Source organism: Peromyscus maniculatus, chromosome 8 (genome assembly GCF_049852395.1).
Source record: "Peromyscus maniculatus bairdii isolate BWxNUB_F1_BW_parent chromosome 8, HU_Pman_BW_mat_3.1, whole genome shotgun sequence".
Taxonomy (NCBI): domain Eukaryota; kingdom Metazoa; phylum Chordata; class Mammalia; order Rodentia; family Cricetidae; genus Peromyscus; species Peromyscus maniculatus.
In genome coordinates, this window is record NC_134859.1 from 109,789,885 (window position 1) to 109,812,174 (window position 22,290).

Sequence of the window (22,290 nt, forward strand, 5' to 3'; positions counted from 1 at the left end):
GTGTTACCAATTCACACTGAAATACTATCTACATTTTGAAAACTTAATTTGCTTTGTATAAGTATCTTGGTAATTTAATTTGATTACAAATTAAAATTTTAATATAACTTTGATTGACTTGAATCTCTGTATATGTCTACCTGTCACCTATCCTCTACCTATAAATTTGCTTCATGTTTTGCTTTAGCTGTCATGAACTGTTTCCATTTCCTTATCTCTCAAGTATCATATTTGCTAGTACTGTGCTTATTTTAATGTTGTTTATATTCTCTTGTGGTCCTGTTTTCTATTTTTATATGATCATACTTATTGTTAATTAAGTGCTATGGCAGCATGTAGCAACAACCTATTAAACTTGACTTTTTTTTTTTTTTTTTTTTTTTGGTTTTTTTCGAGACAGGGTTTCTCTGCGTAGCTTTGCGCCTTTCCTGGAACTCACTTGGTAGCCCAGGCTGACCTTGAACTCGCAGAGATCCGCCTGCCTCTGCCTCCCGAGTGCTGGGACTAAAGGCGTGCGCCACCACCGCCCGGCTTAAACTTGACTTTTGAGATTCATCATAACAAATCTAAAAATTTATTAAGAACCACACTATTCTTTGGTCAATACATACAAAGCCACAATAAACAAAACAGAGAGCTACTTACTGAATCCAAAAAACAAAGGTAAGACCCTGTGCTCTGTGCGATTGCTTGGTTTTTAGAATATCCAACTGTTAGAAAAAAGAGAAAACAGCTCTTTTAGAATTCAGTGTTCAATAGCATAAAACCAAGTATACTTTATACTCTGAGAAAGCTAAGGTCATTCCAAACTACTACCAAAACTTCAGGTGTAATTTTGAAGGAATGAAAGGAAGGTAAAAAGAAAGCAATGTCCATGTTCATTAATGATATTAGAAAATGCCAAGGATAAGTCATGACAGGCATCTAGAATAATATTAAAATAAAAATAAAATATCTTTGGGAAGAGTCTAAAAGTCTGCTTACACGGGAGAAGCACAAAGCCTACTTATGTGTAACTGGTTGGTAAATGCTTCAATTTGAATACGTTATGGATGGCTAGCTGAGCACTGTATCCCTAGTGAGGTGAGGTGACTGCCAATGTCTTCGACATCTGAGTGTGGGTACACCCAACCCAGGTCATTGCCTGAGTATGAAGATTCAGCTCTGACGACAGTGTGCATTACTCATTACAAACTCAACAGAACTTTATTTAGTCATATTAGTCATCCTAAAAGTCCGGAGCTGGGCTATTAAATACATATTGGGAAAAAACAACTTATTTGACAGTGAACATGAAGAGCCTAGGGTTTCATACAGCAACACAGGTGATCCTCACTGTACTGCTGAGAGAAAGGTTCAGACCCAGAGGAGAGGAGACTGCAGGGGACACAGAACTCAGAGCAAAGAGGTCCTTCTGGGCTTAAGAGCTGGGAAAGTGGTTGTCCTGGATGGAGAAGCCAGCTTGGCCTGGGCTTCAGGGGCTGGTGATGCCTTAACCCCAGGGGATAGATATTAAAGTGTTTTTTAGAAAATTTTCCTTCAAAGATATTACAACTGAGTTGTAAAAAACCAAGCAAACAAGCAAAGCCGGCAATGGTAGCGCACGCCTTTAATCCCAGCACTCGGGAGGCAGAGCCAGGCGGATCTCTGTGAGTTCGAGGCCAGCCTGGATTACCAAGCGAGTTGCAGGAAAGGCGCAAAGCTACCCAGAGAAACCCTGTCTCAAAACAAAACAAAACAAAAAACAAACAAACAACAAAAAACAAGCAAACAAGCCGGGCGGTGGTGGCGCACGCCTTTAGTCCCAGCACTCGGGAGGCAGAGGCAGGCGGATCTTTGTGAGTTCGAGGCCAGCCTGGGCTACCAAGTGAGTTCCAGGAAAGGCGCAAAGCTACACAGAGAAACCCTGTCTCGAAAAACCCAAAAAAAAAAAAAAAAAAAAAAAAAAACAAGCAAACAAACAAAAAACCCACAGTGACAACTAAATAAATGGAGCCGAAAAAGCACAAGAGCTTAAAAGATAAAATCACCACAAAGAGCATTACAGAGAGAACGGTGCTGTAAGGGATATAAACAGAAAATGCAACAGTGCAGGGCAGAACACTGGAGAACATCTGGTAACTTGGGTGCAGATGTGTTTAGGATGGAAGAACAAACCACTTCTGGAGGAGCTGACTGTCGGGCTAAGAAGGCTCAACTTTACCCTATGGACAGGACAGTTGCAGAGGCGCAGAGGCTTGGAAACTTGGGGCACTGTGCAGAAAGTGACACAAGCCCAGCCTGAGTGTTAAAGGCAGATCCATTAAAGGGTGTTCAGTCCAGAAGAGGGCACTAATGGAGCGTTAGGGAACCTGAACTCTTCCTAGAAAAGAGACTACCAACACCTGAATCACATTAACCAGATAGTTACAGTCTTGATGCCACTGAGAAAAGTCACACAAAGCAAAACAGATGTGTACAGAGTTGAAACAATAAATCTCTTTGGTATTTGAGTTTTAGACAAGCTGAAGAAAGTTGTCAGACCTAAGGGAATACCAGCCAAATGTGCATTTCAAGCAACTATGACACTCTCCCACTTTCTGCTATAAGAAAGGCCTCTCATACAGGACCTGTTAATATAAAAGAGTGCCCCCCCCCCAACGGAGAGGGGAATGCTATGACTGAGAAACAAGACACAGACATGGGAAGCTGCCCCATTCACTCAGGCACCTAAAATCCAACACACATCTTTCCACAGGGTTAATACCAAGTAGCAGTTTAATTTCCACCATTAATCCCTAGAACTTGGCCAGTCCAAACCAGTTAACAATGGCACCAGATTCTGAAGAGCTATAGGCATAAACAAAAGCAAAGGAGGAAATGACCATGAAAGGTAATGTGGTGCCTCCTACTCTGAGAGAGATTTGCCACCACCAGGAAAACCCAGCCATCCCTGCAGAGAAAGGCAAGCATGCAGAATAAAAGCCTCCTGAGAACCTCAAAAACAAAAACAACATGACACTCGGCACAAGCACACTGAAATTAACAGAATTCTGTTACAAAAGTTGCTTATGGAAAGTCAGATTTTAAGAGAGAAGCTGAATCCTTGAATCTGTATTAATGCTGGAAGTTTCTCACAATGAATCTTATGTTTGGCAAAGACAAGGAATTTGCTCTAATATTATTGCCTTGAAGAAAGTCAAATGTTTGTGTGTGGGGGGCTCCATGTTTGGGGAGGCGAGTCCTTTTGTGAGGGTAGCTGGTTGCCATGGTTCCAACAGGAAAAACCGAGCTCCATGGAGATATTAACATTCCTCACTCCTGGAAGAGGAGCAGTGGGCTGTGGTTCATTCTGCCTTTAGCAAAAAGTCACATGATGTTATATGAATGTTATGAAAAATAAGTCCCTACTGCAAATAACCCAGTACTCCAGAAAACAGAACAGAATTTATGCTATCTAATGACTAAGGTAACACATTCTACTTAATATATTACAGGAAAACATGTCTTTTCAAAAATGAGCTAAATTCCACTGTGCTATACAGAACTGCCATGAATTATTCACTTCCCACAATGAGGTGATGTCATCTCCCAGCACTCCACCTGGGGGCCGTAGTTTTACAATGTCCTTGTCATAAACAGAAGGCATTCAGACACAATGTAACTCAGTGATAAGTAATTCATGTTTTATGAAAGACAAAATCTGTTTTTAAAGTGGAGACAAGGAACACCAGTTACCAAAATAACTTTTCCATTCAATGACAGAGGCTGCAAAACTCCTTTTAACTAAAGAATATCAAAGAATACTTAGTTTCAAAAATAAATTTATGTTTCAGAAGTTGAAACATACATTCTGCGATAGTCTATGTATAGTTTTCTGTTTCAAACTAAGGATAATAAAACTAGGAAATAATTTCCCAAAAATATTGACATTTTCCAGATGCACAGGATGATGAGGAATGGTGGAAAGAGTGTTGCCAGACTCTGTGTCATTCCTGATGCTGTCCATCTTCTTTTGTGAGACAAGATCTCTCAAGGATCTGGATCTCACTAAGCAGGCTCGGCTGGCTATCCCAGGGATCTGCCTGTCTCCAAACATGCCACCACACCCAGATATTTGACACAAGTTCTAGGAATTAAACTGGAGTCTTCATGCTTAGAAGGCAAACACTGACCGTCCCTTCAAGCCCAGAAAGTAGTTTTATTAAATTCTGCTTTAATTGTTCACGCCATTCTGCTTCCTCAAACAGCAACAATGAGGCAACATTAGGGTTTGTCTTGACAGACCAGGCTCAGCTGAGTTTTGGCAGCCCGATAGTGCTGACCTCAGCTTCTAACATCTACCCTGTACTTCACCCAGAACAAACACAAGATGAACTAAACATCAGCAGGAGACAGGAAAGGGAAGTAACATCCATGGCAGGCTTTCAGACTGGGAGGGTGTGAAGTACAAGCTACTTTAGGAAAGCACACAAACTATGCTTATTGAGAACTGACAGAAATGTTCCTATCTCCTAAGGTGGACCTAAGGTCCTACAGACACCGTGGCCCAGTATGCCATGCTACCTGATTGATGTCTGGATACTGGGGGATGGCGACAGCCCCTGCCCCACAGACTGAAATAAGAACTGTGTAAGCTCGTGGGTGATGTAAAGCAAACATGGTAGCACAGGCCTGTAATACCAGGAGGCTGAGGCCAGAGGGCTGAGAGAGTGAGGAAAGAAAGGGAGGGAGGGAGGAGGTATCTCTAAGTGACCTGAGGGCATTGGGGCATCACTATCATCCATGTTCCTTAAAGCAGATGCAATATTAGCCGAAAAGAGCAGGAAGGGAGGGTGGCTGTGCAGCGCCGGGTCAGGAACAGCAAGGCCTGTCTCTTCCTCTTACTCCTCTTCCTGAGAGTAACCAGATATCACAACTCGACTCCAAAATCTCAAAGGAAGCAGTTGAGTGCCCAAGCTTGGGGAATTACATGTTGGATCTAAGTCGGTCCTAGCAGCGGGTCCTACACACCTAGGCTGTCACAAGCTGTGTTCTAGAGGGACCCCTGCCTGCCCTTAAAATACACTGGAGCTAAATGGACTACCCAATCTGGTCAATGTAAAAAAACGGGGGGGGGGGGGGACAGGGTGTGTGTACTGGCTTGACACTCAACATAAGCTAGAGTACTCTGAGAAAAAAGGAACCTCAACTGAGAAAATGCCTCCATCAGATTGGCCTGTGGGGCATTTTCCTAGCCAATGACTGATGTAGCTCAGACCACTGTAGGTGGTATCGGCCCTGGTCAGGTGGTTCTGAGGTGTATAAGAAAGCGAACTGGTGAGCCAGGAAGTACAAGCAGGTAAGCAATGTTTCTCCACGGTCTCTGCTTCAATTTCTGCCTCTACTTTGAGTTTTTGCCCTGATTCCTTTAGCGATGGACTGTATGTTATAAGGTGAAATAAACCCTTTCCTCTCCAAGAAGTTTTTATTAATGGTGTTTATCACAGCAATAGAAACCTGACTAAGACAGTATGTGACTCCTGATATTTTAGAGCAGTGGCTTTCAACCCCAAACTTATCTCAGAACTCCTGGGTTACTTCTACCTCTTCCAATGCTGAAACAGGACTCTATTCCAGACAGATTCTGTGAGACCATCTTGGGCAAGCCATGGGTACCAGGGATTTTAAAGTATCACAGACGGTTACAAAATGCAGCCAACACTGGATACAAGTAACCATCTCATGGCAAGTAACTTACCAACTCTACACTTGAAAAAAAAAGTGCAGAGCTGGTAAGATGGCTTAGTGAGGAAAGCTGCTTGCCACCAATGCTGAGGATGAGTATGGTCCCAGAATCCATATGGCAGAAAGAGAGAATCAACCTCACAAGTAATCCTCTGACCTATGTGTGTGTGCTCTCACACTCACACCCACTCACACTACAATTTAAAATGTTAAAAAATTTTAAATGTTTTATTTAAAAAAAAAAAACTAGTCAAAGAAGACCTATCTGTCAGTACAGAATGATCAGACCTATACCTTTTCTAATCTTAAACACTTTATGAGGCACACTCTTTCCAAATCTAAGACCTTAGAGTCCCTGACTTATCACAAGGAGAAGAAAGACTATGTGGGAAATCATATGACCTTGAAAATGAAGGGAAAGATGAACAACCACCTTGATCCAACATCAGGAAATTTCAAAACTGAAAGTATTAACTATCTTTTAAGGTATCTTTCAAAGAAGCTATCTTTAAAATAACAAGAGTCTGATGACATACTAGAAGGTAATGAGGTGAGTTTTTTACAATTATGAGAAACATTATTTTGCCTCTAGAATTCTTTGTCCAGCCAAACTAAGCATGATTTAAAAAGGCATTGCAGACAAGTGGGAATCTTAAATACATTACCATCTATATCCCAGGCACAAAGACTATTTTAAATAGTAGCTTCAGAAAACTGAAAAGGAACACATAAGAAGAAAAAATAAAGAAAAAACAACATGTGAATAGAAACCAATACCGTGGAAACAATATGGTCCAAGGCTCTATGAGGTTTACCATTCAGGAAATCCAGCCTCAGGGTCTGGCTGCTCCTTCTGAGGCAACACCTGCTACACTATGCTGTGAGTTACATAGTTACAATAGTCTGAGCTGGAATCTATCTACTAGCCAAACAAGTAGGGCAAGAGTTAAGGAGAATGGAACCTCCATAAGCTTTGACAGTATAACTATATCATAATAACAAAAGCTCTAAGAAAAAATAATTAAAACAAATATTTACTTATGAAAAATTGGTAATTTTTGAGAGGGGTTATTGGGAGGAGGGCAGTTGAAGACTATTTAACTAGGCAAAGGTGTGTTACATTTGTTTATGATGCCTTTGTAAAGATGTGTTTTATTTGTTTATGTTGTGGAATATTATTTTAACTATGCAAAGATGAGCTACATTTGTTTATGCTGCATTTGTATAAGGATGTAAAGATGTGTTGCTTTGCCTGCCGAAGGCACCTGATTAGTCTAATAAAAAGCTGAATGGCCAATAGCTAGACAGTAGAAGGATAGGTGGGGCTGGTGGGCAGAGAGACTAAGTAGGAGGAATCTAGGCTCCAGAGAGGAAGAGAGAACAAGGGAGAAAGATAGGGAGACTCCCAGGACCAACCAGACAGACATGGAGTAGGACATATAGAATAAAGGAAAAGTAAAAAACCCCAAGGCAAAACGTAGATGAAGAGAAACAGGTTAAAATAAACTTTAAGAGCTAGTGGGACAAGCATAAGATAAAGGCTGAGGAACATTCATAACGAATAAGTCTCCATGTCATGATTTGGGAGCTATTTGGTGGCCCAAAAGAAAGCTGTTGGAGTTTGATTTTGCTTTGTTAAGACTGTGACTATACCCTGGTTCTTCCCATTTGCTATAAGAAAGTATTTATTTTTTTATTTTTACAGGACCCCACAGTTAAGAGAGTTTGAATTTTAAAAGAGACTGGCTATTTTAAAGAGACTAAAATTTTAGAGACTGAAATTTTTAAAATTTGGAATGTTTATATTGTAATGTTGATATTAATATGTGATCTTGGGGAAGAACTGTTAATCCTGAGATTCTCTGGAGAAAAACTAGTTCCACCATTTTGGGCCAAATTAAAGTAAGTTTTATTAAAATATTAAATACTGATCAAAATGGAATTTGGTCAGGACTGCTCCTGGGAACTATCCCAGCTGAGTGGCCCTGAGACAAGTTGTAGGCACGTTTATGGACAAAACTCATTGGCCATTTCCCATGAAGCTTTGTTATTTTTCAGGAACTGCAACTCCTAGTATCCCAAGAAGTTACCTGGTCTTTGGGCTTACAAGTTAATTTAGGGCATAACAGAACAAGAAAGGAAGGATTATGGCTTAACAGTAATGTTTGTATGTCAAGTTGACAAGGGGTCAGTGTGATATTCTGCTCCTACAGACAGCCCACTGAGCTCTCAACACTCAATGGCTTTTCTAGCCCAAAGTTCCAAAGTCCTTCCACAATCCTCTACAAAACTACATGGTCAGGTCTGTCACAGCAATACCCCACTATCCTGGTACCAACTTCTATCTTAGTTAAGGTTTCTATTGCTATGATGAAACACCATGACCAAAAGTAAGTTGGGGAGGAAAGGGTTTATTTGGCTTATACTTCCGCATCATAGTTCATCACTGAACTCGGGACAGAAACTCAAGCAGGACTGAAATCTGGAGGTAGGACATGATGCAGAGGCCATGGAAGGGTGCTGCTTACTAGCCTACTCAACCTGCTTTCTTAAAAAACACAGGACCACCAGCCCAAGGATAGCACCATCCACAATGGACTAGGCCCTCCTCATCAATCACTAATTATGCAATGCCCCACAGCCAGATCTTATTGAGGTTCCCTCCTTTCAGATAACTCTAGCCTGTGTCAAGATGACATAAAGCTAGCCAACAATCTTTCAGGTAACTCATGTCAAGTTGACATGAGACTAGTGGTACACTTCTCATCCTGACCCAGCTACCTGGTATAAACTAAGTCAGGTGAACTGACTGAGAACTAGGAACCTTTGGATGAGAACTGGGAGCTCCCATCTGTTCCCCAGTCCCACAGAATGAAGACTCCTTCTATCTTGGCAGTAGCATCCCTGAGAAAACTGGGGCCCTGAGAGTCCTGATCTTGGCGTGTAGCATAAAGCAGACATCCTATGGGAAGAGACAAAATGAGGTGACATCAAGGATTACTATCCAGCTAGCCACAAACCCTCTGCTTATTTAGCAAGTTTGGGCAGAAAGGAACTTCTATTATTTTATCTGCAGCACAGAACTGTGACTGGACCATATGGCTGTCTTATCAGTGTTCTACTGCTGTCAAGAGACACCATGACCAAGGCAACTCTTATAAAAGAAAGCATTTAATTGGGGCTTGCTTACAGTTTTAGAGATTTAGTCCATCATCAGCATGTAGAGAAGCATGGCAGCATGTAGACAGATATGGTAGCTGAGAGTTCTACATCTGGATCACCAGGCAGCATGAAGAAAGAGACACTGGGCCTGGCTTGAGCTTTCAAAACACCAAAGCCCACTCCTAGTGACACACTTCCTCCAACAAGGCCACACCTCCTAATCCCTCTCAAGCACTGCCACTCCCTAATGACCAAGCATCCAAATAAATGAGCCTATGGGGGCTATTCCTATTCAAACCACCACAATGGCCAAGGAGAATTAGGCTTAGCAGAGCACAGACCACAAAGGTACAGACCTCACATTTAACAATGTGGTGATACCCAGGCTTAGGTGCCCTAAAAAAAACTGCAGAGGTGATGGGGACAGCAGTCTGCCAGGTTTACCACTGAAAACATTGACCTCAGGAACTACCCCTTCAAAGGGGCCTGAATTAGTCTCTGTAGCAATTCATGCCCCACAGTGTCATTAAACACACACACACACACACAAAAAAAAAAAAAAGAAAAAAGAAAAAAAAAAAAACAGAGTAATCAGTAGTTACTGTAGCTGAAGGTGTGGAAAGAGAAAGAGGTCCACAGTCCAGTCAAGACTATGGCCATCCCAGGTAACTTGCCTCTGAGGATCACCACCAAGCAGGTGAGCAATAGCAGCAGCAGCCAGATGCCTGTTATCTATACTGTCATTTTCCATCAGAAAACAGAAGCCATGAAAAGAGACAGGAATGCACGCCTGACACTCAGGTCAAAGGGCAGAAAGGAGAATCACCCAGAAGCTTGTTGGCCAGCTAGATTGGAGTACAAAGTAAGAACCAAGTCCTCAAAGTTGTCCTCTGATTCATCCAGTTGCCATGGCACACTGGCACTTACACCACCCCCTATACTCATACACTGGCATCTGCATAAGACAATTTGTAAGCAATATATCGTTATAATATTAACAATAAATAATAATAAAAATAAAAATTATAGCTGTCGAGGTTGGAGAGATGGCTCAGCCATTAAGAGCACTGGCTGTTCTCCCAGAGGTACTGGGTTCAATCCCAGTACCTACAAGGTGGCTGACAACTGTCAATTGTCAGTAACTCCAATTCTTAGGAATCTGATGTCCACTTGTGGCCTCTGAGGGTACCAGGCATGCACATGACTGTAGTCGGAAGGTTTCTCTAGTCCTGCCCGGCCCTGCAGTCAGTCAGGACAAATCTCTCCTACCCTCTTCACTTTGCCACTTGGTTCCAAGTAAACACACAGAGGCTTATATTATTTAAAAATGGTATGGTCTATGGCAGGCTTCTTGCTAGCTAGCTCTTATAACTTAACCCATTTCTATTTATCTATAAGTTGCCATCTGGCCATGGCTTACTGGTACTTTCACATCTTGCTTCTCCTAGTGGTGCTGGCGTCTCTCTAGACTCTGCCTTTCTCCTTCCTGTCTCTCTCCTTGATTTCCCACCTGCCTCTATACATTCCTACCTCTGTTTAAGCTATTTCGTGTATTGTCACAATTTTGAGGTCCTTATATGGTACATCTGCTTTACAGACTGTTTATCTTGTTAATGTGAAGTCTTAGTCCTTAGGTTATTTAGGTAGATAAGGCTTATAAACCTATAGTCACCCATGTTTGTCATTTCTATAGTTAGTTAGGTTCTCTAGATTTACAGAAACATAAGTCAGATGGCTATGTAATCTTCAAACACTTCTGGACCTAGAGAATATGGCATTTAAGTAACTTAGAATTCTGTTGACATGAGACACAATTACTCCTGGCAGCACCGATCTGATCCCGAGAGAATGTTGTACTTCTAAGACATTTCTATTTGGAAGTTTATCTTCTTCTTGGCACAAAACGGCCTACTGGGCAAAGAACTGCCCTTGCCTTGACTGTTGATAGTACAAATGCTGTCCTTTCTGGACAAGCAGGACACAAGGAAAAGTGACTACTGAACTTTGCGAAAACAGGGTAAGATGGTCTTTCAAAATTCCTGCTTCTGAAAATGATCTGTCAGATAATCTAGGCCTATAGCCAAATTGGATGCCCCAAGGATGCTGAGAAACTTTAGGTGACTGTCCAGGCTGCCAGCTGTCTCAGTCTATTCTCTCAAGAATTTCGGAAATTGCTTGCTTGCATTTTCCATTCTCTCAGGTATTATTATGTTCCTTCATGGGTCTTTGATGGAGTTGAAGACTAGGTAGTTACAGTTAGAATCTTTTCGTATCTTAGCTAGAACATATTAATACTAGAGTTAGAATCTTCAAGATAGGACAGCTATTGGAATAATCTTGGTAATTTGCCATTTACCTATATTCTGGACATTTTTGGACATTTAGCACGTCTTTCTTATTTGATGTTATTCTTGTTGGTTGTAGTTCCATTTTTGTTTATGTTATTATCCTTTGTTTTTCCTGGACAATACTTGATAATCATTCTTAATGATTAGAACCTTCTTATTTAGACAAAAAGGAGAAATGTACCAGTATTTGTTCTGCCCATGACCTTGGGCTATAGGACCCAAAGGAGGCCGGTGCTTCCTGCCATTACATACATGACCTCTTTTTTTTTTTTTTGGTTTTTCGAGACAGGGTTTCTCTGTGTAGCTTTGTGCCTGTCCTGGAACTCACTCTGTAGCCCAAGCTGGCCTTGAACTCACAGAGATCCGCCTGGCAAGTGCTGGGGTTAAAGGCGTGCGCCACCACCTCCTGACTTGTACGTGACCTCTTATAAGAAGTTGGAGTAGGGTCACATGGCCCTTTTCCCTGCTCCTGCCTACTAGGTGGATTTGCTCCCGGTCAGATCAGAGGATGACTTCTGTTGTTTACTCTGTTCTGTATTCGTAAATGTATTTCCTCAATTTATATCTCAATAAATTCTGTTACCCATTTAATAGACTCATGTGGATTGATCGTAACATTTGATGCCCAAACATACATACAGGTGCAACACCCATACACAAAAAATAATAAAATAAATTTAAAAGAAGAAATTACAGTTGTTACAAAATTATCCTTCAAAAATGAAGGAATCAAGAAATCCCCAAATAAACAAAAAATTGAGGAAGTTTATGGATTGCCCATAGGGACAGAGGGGAATCCTAGGGCTAAACAGAAAGCTATAAGGATATGAATAGTACTGATACGGCTGTGGCACAGGCAAATATAAAAGATGGCACTGTCTTATTTTGATCTGTCTATTTTTGCACTATGACTTAGGAGACAATATGTAAGACAATAAAATCTATGTCATTAGGCACAATTTATAAATGTATTTCTATGGACACACAACAAAGATATAATTTTTATAACATCAAGTAAGGAGTTCAGAGCTGTGAGGAACTGAGGCTAAAATGGTATTAATTCAACCTAGATTAGTGATAAACTGAAGATGACTATTTAACCCCTGCAGTAACTAATTACAGATACACAGAAAGGAAATAAGAAGGGAATCAAACAGAACAGTAATCAAGCAAACACCTATAGAAAGGCAGAATTACAGGGTTGAGGAATGAACACAAGACTTTAGACAGCAGCAGTGAAACAGCGAAAGTCTTCCTTGTAGGTGAAGAACATTTATATTTAAATGGATAAAACTCGCAATTAAAAGGTGAATAGTGGCTGAACAATTTTTAAAAATGACTCATCTAAGCCATCTTACATCTATAATCTCAGCTTTTGGGGAAACTGAGGCAAGAGAATTCCATGCCTGAGTTACACAGTAAGATCCTATCTCAAAACAAAATAGTAAATTAAAAAATGACTCCTGTAAATGTTGTAAGAGATCCAAAGGCACACATAAGCTGAAAGACATCATGTAAAAAAAATCCCCTGCACTAATCACAAAGAAAGCTGGGTGGCTATACAAATACCAGACAAAACTGATTTTATTCCTAAATTATTTATTTTATTTTAAAAGCAATAAAACAAATAAACAAAACCCAAAATTATATACTAATAAAAGGATCCATCAGTCAAAAAGACAGCAATTATAGTCAGAGAGCCATAGAGTAAATGAAGCAACTAAAGAAATGCTGTTGGGGCGGGGGTGGGGCTGGAGAGACGGTAAGAGCACCGACTTCTCTTAGAGAGGACCCAGGTTCAATTCCCAGCATTCACATGACAGCTAACAACTGTCTGTAACTCCAAGATCTGACACCCTCACATAGACATACATGTAGGCAAAACATCAATGCACATAAAATAAAAATAAAATTATTAAAAAATATGCTGTTTTTTTTAAAAGAAATTAACAAAGTAATCAAAATAGTAGATGGAGAAAAAGGAAGACTTAAGTCACTGAAATAAGGAGTAAGTTACATCACTGTCAGCTTTGATGAGGGCTTAGAGGGGTAGGAGTGGACACTATGGATGCTACATGCCAGTAACCTGAGTGAAGCAAAGAAACTCCTGGACATGTAAACTCAAAAATGACACAAGAACAAAGAGATTTGACTCAAGAATAAGCAAAGAAATAAGCCCAGGATCTAATTAATGGCTTTGCCAATGAATTCTATCAAATAGGAGAATTAACACTAGTCCCATACTTTCCCATTTCCTAAGCTGTCCTACAGGTCAGAGTTCCCAACATTAAAGCAACCAAAAAATAGTATAAGAACTGGAGACCATACAGCAACATCCCTTTTGAACACACATTCAAAAATCCTTAATAAAAGCCCAGAAATTTGGAGGCAGAGGCATGTGGACCTCTGTAATTTCTAGGCCAACCTGATCTACACAGCAAGTTCCAGGCCAGCCAGAGCTACATAGTGAAAGCTTGTCTAAACAAAATTAATTAATTTTAAAAAATCTTTAACAAGAGATGGGAAATGGCTCAGTTAGTAAAGTGCTTGCCATACACACATGAGGAATTGTTTGTATCTCCAGCACCCACACAAAAAGCCAAGCATGGTGTTATATGCCTATAATCTTAGCACTGGGAAAGCAGAGACAAGAAAAGAGTTAGCCAACTACTCTGTCCAATCAGTGAACACCAGGCTTAGTGAGAGACCTTGTGTCAAAAAATAAGGTAGAGAATGACACTGGACATCTAGCCTCCACATATACATAAACATGCATATACCACACAAACATACACACACACACATACATACATACACATGCATATACCACACACATATACACACACATACATACACATGCATATACCACACACACATACATACACACACACATATACACACGCACATACATACACATGCATATACCACACACATACACATGCATTTACCACACACATATATACACACACATACATACACACACATACATACACACACACATACACATATACACACACATACACACACACACATACACATATACACACACACATACACACACATACATACACACACACACACACACACACACACACACATACACACCCTTAACAAGATACCAGCAAACTGAATCCAGCAGTCTACTAGAAAGATTATACAGTATGGCTTAATGAGACTTGCCCAAATAATGTAAAAATGGTTCAACAATGAATATCAGTATAATACATAATCTAACATAGTGAAGGGGAAAAACCAATTTCTCAAATTGATGCCAAAAAATGAAACAAAACAAAAATCACTTGACAAAATCCATTCCTCCTACCCCTTTGGTGATTAAAAATAGACTACGTGATAAACTAGCAATACAAAAGGACTTCCTCAGTAAACCCCATAGCTAGAATCATACTCAGCGGTGGAAGACTGCAAGCTTCCCCTAGAAAGTCAGGGTAAAGACAAGGATGTCCACTTTTACTACTTCAGCGCTTTATTAGAAATTTTAACCAGCACAATTTTAAACAAGAAAAAGAAAAGTTTCAAATCAGAAGGTAGGCATGGTGGCACATGCCTATAAGCACAGTACCCAGGATACTTAGCAAAAAGATCATGAGTTTAAGGCCACCCTAGGCAACATAGTGAGTTCTAAGCCACTAGCCTGAGCTATAAGACACAGGTTCGTGTGTGCACACATACATGTACACACACACACAGAGGCACACACGCACACATATACAAAGTCCAAATCAGAAGGAAGACTACCTCTAGCTCTGTTAATACATAACACTACCTTTAAAAAGAAAAAAACTATTAGTGCTAATAAATAAGTTAAATAAAACTGTAAGATCTACAGTCTCAACAGTAAGAAAAAAAAAGTAGTAGGAAATTAAGGAAACAATTTATTTGGCTGAGACTGTATATCAATGGCTAAGAATTGGCCTGTATATGCAACACAGATGGACAGAAAACATAACAAAAAGCTATAATAGCCAAAAACATGGTACTGGCATAAGAACAGCCACAGAGACCAATGGAGCAAAAGTGAACTCGTGCATCTGTGATTAGTTGATTCTTCACAAGAGTGTCAGGACAAGTCTCTGGAGAAAAAAGTCTCTTAAGAAAGCTGTTGATGCCAGCTATGGGGGCCTACGGCTTCAATCTCAGCACCTGGGAGGCAGAGGCAGGTAGATCTCTGAGTTTAAGACCAGTCTAGTCTACAGAGTGAGTTCCAGGACAGCCACGGCTACACAGAGAAACCCTGTCTTAAAAAAAAACTACAGAGATAAAGAGAGATGGAGATGGAGATGGAGATGGAGATGGAGAGAGAGAGAGAGAGAGAGAGAGAGAGAGAGAGAGAGAGAGAGAGAGAGACTGAGACTGAAGAGATTGACTGCTCTTCCAGAAGACCAAAGTTCAATTCTCAGCATCTAGGTGGCGGCTCACAACTGTCTGTAATTCCAGTCTCCAAGAATATGACACCCTCTTCTGGCCTTCATGGGCACCAGACACATTCATGTGGTGAACAGACATATACACAGGCAGAATATATCCATAAACATTTTTTTAAAAGAGAGAGAGAGAGAGAGAGAGAGAGAGAGAGAGAGAGAGAGAGAGAGAGAAATGCTGAATGCTGTTGAAATGAGAAAACATCTACAGATTTTTCAAAACAGATGTTTAGTCTCCTACTTCCTAACATTTATAAAAATTAACTCAAAATTGATTAAAGACTAAATATAAGACTAAAAGAATAAAAATCTCTAAACAAAAGAGTAATTTCTTTACTCCCTTGATCTAGCAATGGTTGTTTTAGATACTGACATCAAAAGGCATGCCATGAAGAAAAACTAAACTGGATTTCATCAGCTGTAAACTTTTGTGCACCAAAAGTAACTACCACAAAAGAATAAAAAGGTAACCCCCCAAAATGTGAGAAAATGTATGTAAATTATACATCTGTGGTAGTATAGTGTTTTAAGGTGTGTTTCATTCGTTTAACTCGGTGAAGCTGTGTTACTTTACCTGTCTAAAACACCTGATGGTTTAATAAGGAGCTGAATGGTCAATAGTGAGGCAGGAGAAAGGATAGGTGGGGCTGGCAGGCAGAGAGAATATAAATAGAAGGAGAAATCTGGGATCAAAGAAGTATCAGCCAGAGAAGGAGGAGGACTCCAGAGGCCAGTCACCAGTCACCCAGCTATACAGCAAGCCACAGAGTAAGGGTAAGATTTACAGACGTAAGAGAACAGGAAAAGCCTAGCGGTAAAATGTAGATGGGATAATTTAAAGTTAAGAAAATCTGGCAAGAAACAAGCTAAGCCAAGGCTGAGCATTTATAACTAAGAATAAGCCTCTGTGTGTGATTTATTTGGAAGCTGGCTGGTGGGCCCCCCAAAAGAGTCAAAGAACAAAATCAGACAACAATATATGTGGGAATTCGTTCTGCCAATGGCTTTGGGGGTACAAACTGTTCAGGACAGTTCCAAGGTGGCTGAGATGGTCCACCATCTTATACCTCTAGTACATGTGAAATCCATGAGAGTATGTTTAAGGGGTATCAGGGATTTATTAAGACATGAAATGGAGAAATACACTCATGAATATGGTAAAATCCAGTTGCAGAGTCCTTGGAAAGCTGGGGACCAATCACACGCTGCTTCACACCACCTGACCCGGTCTTCACCACCCAAGAGAGCACACCACTCGACTCCCTCAGCTTTTAAGGGGTCACATCCACAAACAGAAAACCATGCCCTAGCATTTGTACCCCCAAAGTCACTGGCAGAGCAAATTCCCACAACAAACATACATCTAATAATGCTTTGGTATGCCACGTATGTATACTACTCCTAGAGTTCAGCAATGAAAAGACAACTCAAGTAAACAATGAGCAAAGAGTTGAACAGATACTTCTCCAAAGAGACACATAGCCAGAAAGTACATAGAAGGTTCAACATCATTAACCATTTGGAAATACAAACAAAACCACAATGAGATACTTCACACTCACAAGAATGGTTATAATAGTAATTACATAAGAAAATAACAAGTGACAGTATATAAATAAACTGGAACCACTGGAAAGTATAAAATAGTATAATTAGTGAGATTAACAGTTTGGCAGTTCCTCAAGATGATTAATATAGAACTATATAAGGCATATGCTCAATAGATTTAAAAAACAATGTTCATATACTCAAAAAAATTGAAAAATCAGTGTTCAAACAAAAGCTTATACAAAATATTTGTATGGGCACCACTGATAAGAATTTCCAAGTGGAAAAATCTAAATGCCTATCAACTGATAAAATGGATACAACTGAATTATTCTCTAATAAGGAATGAAGCATTGGTATGTTATAATAGATGAATATTAATAAAACTGTGGTTAAGGAACTAAATCAGTTACATCAGTACATACTATGGTTGCATTGATACTAAATGTCCAGAACTGACAAATCTGTAGACATAAACTACATCAATGATTGCCCTGGACCAGAGGTAACTCATACACTTAAGAGAATGCCATACATCCAAGATCAATGCACTACCAGATTTGGTATCTGATAAAGGCTGATTCCTGGTTCCCTGAGGTTATTTTCCCTTCATCCTCACACAGGAGAAGGGTAAGGGTTATTTGGGGCCTCTCCTATAAAGCACTAATCCCATTCTCATTCATGAGTCTCCACCCCCTTGACGCCATCACCTCTCAAAGGCCATACCTTCTAAAGCCTACACATGAATTAGGTCCAACTACAAATTGGGAGTGGACATAAACACTGAGACAGCAATAAATCCTTACCAAAGAATGAGAAACTGGCTGGATGGGAGGCAGAAGCAGGCAGATCTCTTTGGGTTCAAGGTCAGCCTGGTTTACACACTGATTCCATGCCAGCCAGGATTATGCAGTCAGATCCTATTGAGAGAGAGAGAGAGAGAGAGAGAGAGAAACTGATGTCCACTTGGTTCTCAGTAGACAGCAACCTAATCACCAGACCTGAAGATTATCAGAATGCTTTTCTTCACCAGGATACTTTTCTCCAGACTGGAACAATATGAAACCATTTAAGTTTATAGGTTGATAAGAAACCATAATTATAATTTAGTATGTTACCTCCTCTGGGAGAATGAGAGTCATGGCCTCCAATGACTACAGAGATGCCAGAATCTTCCAGTTTCCCCTTCCATTTTTCAATGATGATCCTAGACTTGTCCTATAAGTGTGACACTGCAGGTCAGGAAACTTCCCTTTAATGTGATTTGTAAAGCATTAGGTCACCCAACAACTGGCCCATAAATACCTTGCTGGCATCATTAAAAACAGAGAGCTCCATGGTGCCTTCAAAGTCTTGCTGTAAAACAGACGCCAAGCACTCATCCAACCACTGTTCGGCATTGTGCACTGGGAGGATAATGGACTAGAATTCAGAGAGATGGGTTAATAAACAGCCACAGGGAACTGCACTCCCTTCAGCATCCATGAGATGGTTACCCCAAAAGACAAGGGTCTGGCCTGCAGAAGGCCTAGAACCAGGCCTCATGGTAAGGCATGCCCAACAAACCAAAGATACCTGTTTCTCCTCTCTAAGCTCCTGACAATCATTTGACCCATAAGACTTAATAGCTGTTAGGTTCCCCTCAAGTTCTTGATGCTTTTAAAAAGTTATTTCATCACTCGGGAGGCTGAGCCAGGAGGATCTCTGTGAGTTCGAGGCCAGCCTGGGCTACCAAGTGAGTTCCAGGAAAGGCGCAAAGCTACACAGAGAAACCCTGTCTTGAAAAACCAAAAAAAAAAAAGTTATTTCATTTATTCATCTGTTATCGTATGTGTACGCATGACAATGGGAAAGGTGGAAAGTGTCTTTACCCATCAATCTATCTATCTCCATTCCCCCCTAGATACTTCTGAAAGGAGAAAAAACCTGAAGAGCATCAAAATGCCTTTCCAGCTCAGTGATAAATTCATGATTTTAATCCCTAGGCAAAAGCATCATCATTCTGATTAAACATCTTTCCCCTGCTCATGAGAACCAGCCCTGGACTAGACAGCAAACCCACCCTTAGAAAAACTCCAACAGAGTGACCCCCTTCATATTTCTGAACAGCTAATCAAACAGCCAAGCTGGACCAAGAGGGCATGTAGAGGCCCTTAATCTTTGTTCTATACTTGAATTCAGGAACCAGCACTTTTCCTCAGGGAGTATCATAAAGTCAAAAGTTTCTAAAGTGGTATGAAATAAAAATCACTAAAACTTGATGACCAAAAGAAGAGTTGTCATAGGAACTGCCTTAATTTTATATAATACAGTAAGCAATAAAGAATAGCCATAGAAATTAACAGTCAGTGTCACCCTTGAGTTAATATGCAAAAACAAAAATGGACAAGTTTCTGAGAAGGGAAACCAATAGGTTAGGTAGGTGTGAATATATACATACATATATGCACATGTTGTATAGCTATAAGTAACACAGACAATAGCTACATAATTTCTACAGATATGGCCTACATACAATATAGACAACATCTATACAGATAACTATAGATAACATCTACACATAATTACATTTTAAAATTACTGAATCTGAACATAGTTATAAAAAACTTACAAATGAATAGAAGACAAAATTTACCAAGTTCTTTACAAATGAAATGCTCTTTGAGGAGCTGGTGTTCCAAAAGTGGCATTTCATCCTGTTTGTGTTTGTTCTGAAAACAAATGCTTAAAGACTTTTTATTTATTATTTGAGCTTCTGGGGATTGAACCCAGGGCCTTACATGTGCATGTCAGAGTTATACCTGAGTCCTCTGGACTTGCTTTGTAAAGAAAAAGAACATTTCACTTTTTTCAAGACCTACAAGATTAATAGTCAAGAAGGATGTGGTGACTCATTTGTTATCAGTAAGTGTGATGTGGAGGCCAGGTTATTTCAAAGTCATCCTCAGCTACATGTGTTGCAGGACAGCCAGAGCTACAGTAGACTTTAATAATAAAAAGAAGGGTTATAATGTGAATTTTTTTTACAACGTTAGGCCTTGATTTACCTATTCCTAATTTCAGTAAGATTGGCATGAAAAATACAACCCACTTGACGCTGAGCCTGTGAACCACACCTACAATGTGTCCTGCCTCCTGACTTCTAATCCGCTAGCTCGGTTATGTGGGATAGGTGTGGCATGCTGGGGAGGCGATCGGGGCTAAGGGAGTGGGGGTGGGGGTGACAGTGTACTGGGCAAGTAGGTGTGTAGGTTAGTGTACGGTAGGAGCTCCGACAGGACCGCCATCTGTACACATATACAGGAAAGGGTGGGAGCCCTCCAAGCTGAGGTTCCTGAACCCGTGGCAGCGTTCCGGAAAGACCCTAGCGGCTGCAGGCCTAGAAAAGGATAATTACTGGGTCCGGAGGGAGGAAAAATCTACAGAAGGGACGAGGGAGCGGGGCCGTGTCTCACCCCGCCATACCTACCACTAAGGCCAGCGGGCTGTGCCCAGTGGCGTCCTTGCGGAGCTGCATGGCATGGCTCCACCGCCCTTCTTCCGCACGAGCGTCCTGCTTAGGCAGCCAAGGTTTGCACAGCAAGCACCGGGAGGCGGTGCAGAGACTGGACCACTTCTGATTGGCGCAGTGCCACGTGGATCGCTAGGAACTAGCCACTTGCGGGTTTCGGGCTGTGCAGGGCCAGAAAATTCCTACGTTCTATTGGTGCAGAGACACGTCAGTCAGGAAGAAAAGGCGGTGCTCTGAGCAGAGTGTAAAGCGAGGCGGCCTGGACTCGTGAGCTCGCCGGACAAGCTGCCAGCCACAGCCTGAGCAGCTAAGGCGGGTCTTGGGTCTGGAGGTGGCCGCAGTCCACACTGAGTGTAGGCGGGGCCGGACCGAGCAAAGGGTCTGTGAGCTCTCTTGGCTTTCTGCCCTTCTCATAGTACTCTCCGATCTTGGCGGCTTCTTGGCTTGCGGAAGTCGTCTTGCCCCACCTGATGGAAATAATCGCAAACTGAAGTCGACAGTCAAACGAATGTTAAAAAAATACTTTAGAAACAGGGACCTTTGTGAGAAGCGCCACCCTGTGCGGGTAGGTGATGACTTAAAAATGTAAACCCGACCACCCCAGGTTGAGTCTATATAACTTTATAAGGAAAATGGCAGTAAGTTTAAAACAAATAGGCGACATTTCATCTGAACTGTGTTTGGTCCGACTGAGCCGGACAAGGAAGAAGGACCACACCCTGAAGGAAGCTCGCTGGACTAGGCTGGGCTGTGTCTGGAGTGGACCAGCAGTAGATAGTTTGTATGGACCCAAGCACTCATGAGTGTGGCCTGCATTCGGAGGGCGCGAAGCTCAGTCAAAGCCAGATGACTGAGTTTCTATGCTGCACAGAAATTCACTGGCCCAAGGTGTCCTGGAGGTTGATGAGGGAAGGAAGTGTTCTATGAGAGTCCCACACTGTGGGAGTCCCACAGTGCCAAAAGGTCTCAGGAAATCACTCTGAAAAGGACAGGTGACAATCTCTGGACTGCATGAAAGTAACACGCTGGCGGGAGGATGGGAACCCAGATAGAGAGGAGGGTCCTCAGAGAAAACACTGATTACTTATGTAGATAACCCATGTGCATTTCTTTTCCAAACAGTGCTTTTCTGACTTATGCTTGTGCCTGTAGTTTCTCTGAATGGTCATCCCACAACTAGAAGTGTATTTTAAGATGACATATTTTGGTCCTCCACACCCTCCATTTCTGAGGGGTGACACTGAGGTCACCCACTGGCCTTGGCACCAAGCAGCCCTCAAGAGTTTCCACACTTAAAAATAGCAGGAGAAGGGATGGAAGAGATGTCTCAGCGGATAGAGACACTTGCTGCCAAGCCTTAAAACCAACTTTGAGCCCTGGGACCCACATGGTGTCAAGGAGAGAACCTACACCTACGAGTTATTTCCTCATCTCCAAACATATAGGCAGTGGCTCACTCACCCACACCCCCAACACACATGCAGAACAACTAAAGAAAATGTATTTAAAAATAACAAACGATCTCAGCAAAGCTTTAGGGAACTGCAGTGCTTTTTGAAAATTTGGTTTTAGATTT

General features: G+C 41.2%; 1 protein-coding gene across 3 annotated transcripts in view; it reads right to left on the minus strand.

The window, feature by feature from the left end:
* The window catches only part of Qtgal (queuosine-tRNA galactosyltransferase), a 64,243-nt gene extending 43,435 nt beyond the window's left edge, over positions 1-20,808 (minus strand). For all 3 annotated transcript variants that reach the window (XM_006987621.4, XM_076543970.1, XM_076543971.1), the window contains exons 1-4: positions 20,673-20,808; positions 18,509-18,625; positions 18,322-18,421; positions 646-710 (exon numbers count right to left, since the gene is read on the minus strand). In XM_006987621.4, coding sequence (XP_006987683.1) covers positions 646-710; positions 18,322-18,421; positions 18,509-18,625; positions 20,673-20,720 — 330 coding nt within the window. In that variant the 5' untranslated portion in view covers positions 20,721-20,808. The remainder of the gene's footprint in view (positions 1-645; positions 711-18,321; positions 18,422-18,508; positions 18,626-20,672) is intronic.
* Between the last annotated feature and the right edge of the window lie 1,482 nt (positions 20,809-22,290).